Source organism: Sceloporus undulatus, chromosome 4 (assembly GCF_019175285.1).
Source record: "Sceloporus undulatus isolate JIND9_A2432 ecotype Alabama chromosome 4, SceUnd_v1.1, whole genome shotgun sequence".
NCBI classification, from domain to species: domain Eukaryota; kingdom Metazoa; phylum Chordata; class Lepidosauria; order Squamata; family Phrynosomatidae; genus Sceloporus; species Sceloporus undulatus.
This window is the reverse complement of record NC_056525.1, coordinates 249,374,569-249,382,945: the sequence shown is the minus strand read 5'-3', so window position 1 is coordinate 249,382,945 and position 8,377 is coordinate 249,374,569. Positions and strand designations below refer to the sequence as shown.

Here is an 8,377-nt window from a genome sequence, read left to right as displayed (position 1 = left end):
ACTGCAGTCCAAAAAAGTAACTTTCCTTTTCCAAGTTCTACTGTGAGGCTTCCATGGGTTTTAGAGAGAGTTGGCTGTGAGGGATGCTGGGGCCTGCAGTCCAAAAAAGTAGCCTTTCTTCTCCATGTTGGGAGATGCAGTCCGAAAAAGGGGACCTTTTCCTTTCCAAAGTTCTATTATAGGGCTCTTCATAGGTTTTAGAGAGAGCCGGCTGAGAGGGTCTTGTCAGCTGCAGTCTGAAACTAACTTCCCGCCCCGAGTTCCAGTCTCAGGCCGACACAGTTCATGCCAAGTCATGGTTTCTTAACCTGTATATGAACTCTTAAGAGCGTATTGTAGTGATTTTATAGGGCTGTCTTTTAACTGTAGGGTTTTGCATTGTAAGACACTGCAGCCTTGAGGAGAGGCGGGAAAGAGATGCATGGTTTCTTATTCTCCTTCTCTTCCCTTGCCTTTCAGAGCTCCAGAAGGACAAGGAGAAAGCCCAGCGGAAGGGGGACCTGAAGGAGGAGGCTGCCCTCTGTAACCAGCTGGGGGGCCTCTTGGCGCGTCACGGTGAGGGTCCTCCAGGGGATGATGGTCCAGGCATCCAGGAGCTCAGGGGCTGCGAAGCTGCCACGACTAAAGAGTTCCCTGTGATTCTTTAGGCTGCATCAATAGAAGTATAGTGTCTAGATCAAGGGAAGTAAGAGTGCCACTCTGTTCTGCTCTGGTCAGGCTTCACCTGGAATAATATTGTGTCCCGTTCTGGGCAAAACAATTCAAAAAGGATGTGGAGAAACTGGAGCCATGTGTCCAAAGGAGGGAGACTAAAATGGTGAAGGGTCTGGAAACCATGCCGCCCTCTGAGGAACAAATTAAGGAGCTGGGGCTGTTTAGCCTGGAGAAGAGAAGGTTAAGAGGTGATATGAGAGCCCTGTCTAAGTAAGAGTGTCATATGGAGGAAGCTTGTTTTCTGCTGCTCTAGAGAATAGGACACAATGGAGTGATGGATGCAAACTCAAGGAAAAGAGATTCCAGCTCAACATTAGAACGAACTTCCTGACAGTAAGGGCTGTTTGTCAGTAGAACACACTTTCCTTGGAGAGTGGTGGAGTCTCCTTCCTTGGAGGTCTTTAAACAAAGGCTGGATGGCCATCTGTTGGGGATGCTTTGATTGAGAGTTCCTGCATGGCAGAATGGGATTGGACTGGATGGCCCTTGGCATCTCTTCCAACTCTAGGATTCTGTGATTACCCCACAAGACAAAACGTGGTGCAGGTGGAGTCTCCCTTATCCAGAAATCCAAAATACTCCAAAATCCAAAATCTTTTTTCATGGGTGACTGAAATAGTGAGACCTTTGCTTTTTGATGGTTCAGTGTACACAAACTTTGTGTGTGTGTATATACACACTTGGCCCTCCATGTTTACAGCTTTGACTTTTGCAGCTTTGATTATTTCCGGGGTTTGATCAATATCTTATCTCTCCAGCACAACTCTGCCAAATTTGACCATAGAGCTGTATTGGAAAACCTAAAAGTTCCCAGAGAAAACATTTCTCTAGGCATTTGTAGGTCCTCCAGCCTGATTCTGTGATCACCTTCTGGCAGATGTTAACCATAAAGTTGCACTGGAAGACCTGGAGATTGCTAGAGGGGTGTTCTCTCAGGTAAAAAGAATTTTCCACATTCACGGGGGTCCTTCGCCCCAACCTCAGCACATGTGGAGGGGCCACTGTATGTGTGTGTGTATATACAATGTATAGAAAACCTAAATTATTTTCACGTTTCGACTAAGGTCTCTTCTCCAAATATTCCACAATCTGAAAAATCCAAAACACTTTTGATCCCAAGCATTTCAGATAAGGAAGACTCAACCTATAGCAGAGAATTCAGTCTATGACTCCCATTCTGACATTTTGAGAGCCAAATGAGATCTTCTTGCCAGATGTCTGTTTGGTTTTACTATTTTAGGAAATCAAACAGTGGGAGAAGCTGATTAACTGGTTTCTTAGCGTCATTTTCTGCTGAAAATGTCCCTCCTTGCCCACATAACCTTTTCCCTGCCTTCTTCTGCTCCTAAGTGGAGTGTTTGACACTTCGATATTGTTATACACTTTCATGTGGACCCCAGCTTAGGACACCCCTTTCATAGGGTTTCTTTGCAAGACTGATTCAGAGAAGATTTGCAGTCAGATTCCTCTGAACCTGAGAGAAGAGTGAGACTTGCCAAAGGTTACCCAGTGGGTTTCCATGGCTGAGCAGGGATTCAGACTCTGATCTCCCAGTCTAGAACAGTCCAGCACTCAAACCACACTGGATCCCTTTCTGACAGCTGCTTGTCATCAACAGCAAAAAAGTGTTTTGCCACAGTATTCCTTCTTTGATTCTAGTTCTCATTTTACAGATTTGGGGAAAGAGTGACTGAGCGTCCAAAGAAGCAGTGAGTGACCGAAGCCCTGAATCTCACTCTCAGCAACCTAGATGATGTGGCTCATAAGATTTTTGGGAGTCTATAGCAAGAAGGAGTGAAGGGCAGTCAGTCAGATCCCTTTTCTACTGCTCTTTGTTTTTGCTTTTCTCTCTGCTGTTCTTGTGGCTTCAAGTTTTTCACTGTTAAAGCCCTGACTGAGCTGCTGAGGATGCACATACGAAAAATGATCAGGATGTGGCTTTTGGACTGAGGGTAGATCAGAAAGATGGGTTTTTGAAGAGCCCTGGTGGCGCAGTGGTTAAAATGCCTGTAGTGCAGCCATTCACTCACAAACTACAAGGTTGGGAGTTCAATGACATCAAAAGGGCTCAGGTTCGACTCAGGCTTAAGTTCTTCCGAGGTCGCTAAAATGAGTACCCAGTTTGTTGGGGGTAGTTAGCTTACACATTGTAAACTGCTTAGGGAATCCTTGAATGCACTGATAAGTGATACAGAAAGGTACTTGCTATTGCTGTTGCTATTTGAAGAAGTGTAATCGCAGAAGAGAGCCAGCGTGGTATAGTTGAATATCACTCTACAACTCTGGAGACCAGGGCTTAAATTCCTGCTCAACCGTGAAAACCCTCTGGGTGACCTTCAGCAACTCACACTCTCTCAGCCTCAGAGGAAGGCAAAGGCAAACCGCCTCTGAACAAAACGTGCCAAGAAATCCTACCTTAGGGTTGCCTTAAGTCAGAAATGACTTAAAAGGCACAGAACAACAAAGAAATCTCAGAAACTGCTTTGTAGCAAGACATGCCAATCAAACTGAGTTGTGGCCTGCTCTCATAGTGAAGTTGTTTCTGCATTTAGAGTCTGTGCTTTGCTACTTGAGCTCTGGCCTTTCAGTTTTCTGCCGCCCCAGATACTTTGTTGTGCCTGTGGAGGAACTTATTTGAGGAGATACTAAGGGAGAACCTTCTGACCCAGTCGAACCGCAGCTCCTTGTGGTCACTATAGGGTGGTTTCTTTTCACTGCTGTTACCATAGTTTAGTAGGCCCAACATAGCTGGTTCTTCTTTCCCCAACAGGGCGCTTCCATGAAGCACTGGAGGAGCACCGTCTGGAGCTGCGTCTGCTGGAGGGTGTGGATGATGTCATTGGCTGTGCAGTTGCCCACCGGAAAATCGGGGAATGCCTGGCTGAGCTGGAAAGCTATGAAGCTGCCCTGAAGGTAGGAAAGCCAGCAGAGGTGGGAGCTTGATACTATTGGCCAGTAGGTATGTGTAGGCAACTTAACAGAAGGGAGTAAATAAATCCTCATAAAGCACAGTAAAAAAGGGGGAAAGGAAGTGGAAGAAAGAGTTTAGTAACATATTCAAGAGTAAATTATTTCAGCATGAGTTTAAGGATGTCATTCCTTTTATTCATGCTGGTGGAGTACATTAACATTTGCCCAGGTGTTTAAGCAGGTATATAGATGTGGGGTGGGGAATAGTGGCCCTGGCTGTAAATCTGCAAAGAATTGTGTAAGAGGATACAAGTCTTTCCAGTTCAGGTTGAGCTTCCCTTTTCTGGAATTCCAAAGTATTCCAAAACATGAGTATCTGCGATAGTGACATCTTTGGTGGTTCAGTGTATGCAGACTTTGTTTCATGCACAAACTTATTAAAAATGTTGTATAAAATTGCCTTCAGTTTGACACTTATTATTATTATTATTATTATTATTATTAACCTTTATTTATAAAGCGCTGTAAATTTACACAGCGCTGTACATACAATCTTTTTAATTGGACGGTTCCCTGCCCTAAGGCTTACAATCTAAAAAAGACACAACACAAAAGGAGAAGGGGAAGGGGATGAGGGCCAACAGTTCTTCTCTACCTCTGAGGCCTGGATCAGGGGAGATGGACTGGAGGAAGGACCCACCACTTTAATTGCCCTGACTCCACCCTACAGAATCCTGGGACCCCAGGATTTCATAGGATGGAGCTTCAGCCCATAGAGTGGTGTCAAATTGCTTTATTTCTATAGCGTAGATGCACCCACAGAGTTGGAAGAGATCACAAGGGCCATCCAGTCCAACTTCCTGCTATGCACGACGCAGTCCAAACACTCCTGACAGATAGCTATCCAGCCTCTGTTTAAAAATTGATGTACAACCTCTTTTGTAGAGTTTGAATCTTGTCTTGGCAGAATGCTTGTCTTGTCTTTGGATCTCAGAATGTGGGCCTCTGGGGTACCCTGAGCAATTCCTGAGCCCTTTTGAAGCTCTCGGAGCAGGGCATCTACCAGAGGCCCAGGGAGTCCTTCCCCTTCATGCTTTTGTCTATATCTTGGCAGCACCAGCGCCGCCACCTGGAACTGGCCTGCTCTGTCTCTAGTCACATTGAGCAGCAGAGAGCCTGGGCCACCATTGGCAGGACCTACATGTTCATGGCTGAGAGCAACCAGTCAAGGGAAGCCCTGCAGGAGGCAGAGAAAGCCTTCATGAAGAGCCTAGCTATTGTGGAGGAAAAGCTGGAAGGTACTACATGCCAAACTGGGATGGGAAGTGGTAGGAAGAAAGGGCCATGCACAGTGCCATGGGTATGCTGTGCCATGCTATGAGCATTCAGAGGAAGAGCTGTGCCACAAAACAAAATGATGCAGTTTCAAGTAAAGCAAGGCCTCCGGTGCATGGTTAGAGCATCAAACTTGGTCTTTGGATTCTGAAGTCAAGGTAGCTCTTCTCATACTGGGTCTGCCCTTGAAGAGTTTTCAGAAGCTATAGCCTGTGCAAAATGCAACAGCCAAACTGGTCATGTGTGCCTTTAGAAGCCATATATCACTGATATTGCAACAGTTACACTGCCTTCAGGTTTGTTTCATTTCTTTTTTATTGTATTTTAAAATTGATATAATGTATCAATATTAAAAATACAGCAATCAGTCCAAGTAAACAGGAATAGGATATAAATAAAAAGACAAAAAAGGAAAATATTTAAAATACCCATACATAATATTAGGATGAAGTCAGAGGCCCATATACATATTCATCACAAAATGAGTACTCAGTTTATTTGATGGATCTCAGTTCTCAGGCTCATTCCTTTCCTCTTGATGATCACAGTTGAGTTTCTGCACATCATCTACTGAGTGCCCATCCACAAATTCCTCTGTGTAGATGGAGGTCCACTTGCATTACCTTCTAATTTGCTTCTGAGATCAAATCAAGAGCCTTGTAGAAAACACAAATGGACCTCCATCCACACAGAGGAATTTGTGCAGCTTGGGCCAGGACATCAATGGCACTGCTTCCTCCAAGGAAAGTTTAGTATTCTATATGGCTTTGTTTTTGTTTGCGTGTTTGTTTTTGTTTGACTTTTTAAATTGTTTTTAATCTGTTGTTAAGGAATTATCATTTTGCAGAAAAGCAATTTATTAAAAATTATTATAAGACTACCATTGTTGTTAATAATAATAATAATAAGACAAAGAAGATGAAGAAATATAATATAACTAATTTATTAAAGAAAAGAAAATAGTGCTTCCAGTAGTGACAGGAGCAGCGACTGTCACAAGGAAGCAATTGCTCTAAGAGCAACTCCAGATAGATTAATAAAAACTCTGAATGAAATTGTAATAGATAGCATCACAACTACACCGTTACAAAAAGTGATGCTCCTTGGAACAGACTACATTATCTGATGATGTCTCACTGGTTCTTAAATAATGAATAGACTATAAATCACTGGTGGTCCAGAATTCCAGGCAATAACAGCTGGTGCACTGAAATGAGAATAATATTGATAATAGTATTTGTTGATTTCTAATCCTATAGCGAGGAGGCAGAGCATAATGTTTCATGTCCTCCTTTTCCCTGGCAACTGTCAAATCCTGGGAGGACCCCTTCTGCTGTTGTGGTTGCTTACTAGTGGGGCAGGGGGCAATTCAGAGGAAGGAAAGAGCTGCTGGTCTCAACTTGTGGGAGGGGACAAGTGAGGCTGGGTTTACAGTTTGAACACACCCTTTTTTTCCTTCCCCCTGGAGCCCAGTCCAGCATATCATCCTCTGAATTGCTTTCCCTCCCTGATTTACTGGTAAGCAGCACTATTGGAAGCTCCTTCTGAAGCTTGTCAAGTGTAGGGGAGGGGAGGAAGGTTTTGGACAAAATACAGTATGTGCATGTTTCACTAACAGGATGCCACCCACTGAAGCACACCCAACCCCAAGTAAGGAGAGGGGCTCATTCCAGATACAGGGGAGTGTGGCTGTGGAGGGTTTACAAAATGATTTACAACCTGCTCACTAATAGCAAACTTTTTACAGGGGAGGTGCCCCAGCGGGAGGCAAGCGAGATGAGGGCACGCCTCTACCTCAACCTTGGCTTGGTATATGATGGCCTGAAGAACCCAGCCAAGTACACCTACTACATCAAGAAGAGCATCTACATCTCAGAGTAAGGATTGGGTAGGGCCTCTGGGAGCTCTTCTCATCTTCCCTGAACACTCCCAGGATTACCTGAAGTTAAGCAAAGGTTGGATCTAATTCACATTTGGGTGAGGGACAGTCACTTGGTAATACTGGGAATCTCAGGCCAGGCTAGGAAAGAACCCTACCTGAAACTGGGGAGCAGGTGCTGTCAGTCAGAGTTGATAATATTGGGCTAGGTATACTCTAGAAAGAAAATCAACTCATTTGAGATGTGGTTTTGATACTGTAGATGGCCAGGAAGACAAGAAAAGGATTTCTATAAAGTAATTCCCTGTGTTCCTTCTCTATAGTACTTTGGGTTTCCTAAAACTTGATGGGTTGGAAAAATTTATGCATGTTTGGACATTTATTTTTCTTGATATATAGGCAATGGAAAAATTCCTCTGAATAAATCTTGCCAAGAAAACCCCATGATTGGTTTGCCTTCGGGTCGCCATGTCAGAAAAAACCTGAAGGCACACAACAACATTTATAAATATTTTGAGTACAGTATCTTAAAATGGGACACTTCATCCAATTCACTATCATGCTCTCATTTTGCTTAGTGGTAGTTTTTACTAAGACATAGCTGTATTAATCTGTTGCAGCTTAAAGAGATATAAAGGAAACTATAGGATAGGGTCACTATAAGTTGGAGTCAGCTCGAAGCCACTGGGAGCCAGTGTGGCATATCATTTGGGTGTTGGACTAAGGAATCCTCATGCAGCCACAGCAATCCCCTGGGTCACACTCTCCCAGCCTTAAAAGAAGGCAATGGCAAACATCTTCTGAAGAAATCTTGCCAATAGGCTCAACAGAAGTCAACAGACTTGACTTGAAGACACAGTACAACAATTATTACGAAAGAATTTTAGGAATACAGTATAACCCCCATACTTGTGGAACTGCTACCCATGGTTTCACTTACCTGTGACCAAGAAAATATGGTCTCTCTAGGTATCTGGAGGTCTTCCAGTGAGGCTCTGATCAACTTCTTGCAGAAATACAGCGTTCACAATTATCTGATATTCACTATTTGCTATAACTCTGGGAATTTATCCCCCGCAGCTATGGGGGTCGCACTTTAATTGCTGTTTGGTTTTTCTCTGGAGAAACTAACCACTGGAAATTTTAGAGGGGGAATTTGCCACACAACTTCTTGGTTGGCAGTCTCGCTCTGCCCAGGAGAAACAATAGGCTCTGGTTAGGTTAGCTTCTGCTAAAGCTCTGTTTTTGACAGCAGCCTCTCCAAAAACCCCAGATACACAGTCTTTGGTGTGTATGAGTTAGTTAGCCAGCTCTGATAATTTGTTCATGCTCAGAGATGCTGTCAAGACACTGTACAGGGGTGGGAACTCATGCATCCTATGGAAGAGAAGGTCAGCATACCTTGGTTTAAGGCTCTGAGTGATTGCAGTGATGCCTGGTGAGCTTTCGAAGTCTGTGAGCTGGAGGAGGGGTTAGTTTGAGAGGAATAAGGAGACTTTGAAAGATGCATTGAGCTGGGCTATGTAGTAATGGAGGAAT

At 44.0% G+C, this 8,377-nt stretch overlaps 1 protein-coding gene across 3 annotated transcripts in view; it reads left to right on the top strand.

The window, feature by feature from the left end:
• Positions 1-464: 464 nt before the first annotated feature.
• TONSL (tonsoku like, DNA repair protein) overlaps positions 465-8,377 on the top strand; it is a 37,696-nt gene continuing 29,783 nt past the window's right edge. For 2 of the 3 annotated variants that reach the window (XM_042463052.1, XM_042463050.1), the window contains exons 1-4: positions 465-555; positions 3,485-3,627; positions 4,739-4,922; positions 6,707-6,836. In XM_042463052.1, the coding sequence (XP_042318986.1) occupies positions 4,826-4,922; positions 6,707-6,836 (227 nt within the window). In that variant the 5' untranslated portion in view covers positions 465-555; positions 3,485-3,627; positions 4,739-4,825. Of the gene's footprint in view, positions 556-3,484; positions 3,628-4,738; positions 4,923-6,706; positions 6,837-8,377 lie in introns of those variants that run through there. The other variant, XM_042463049.1, reaches the window with a different exon arrangement.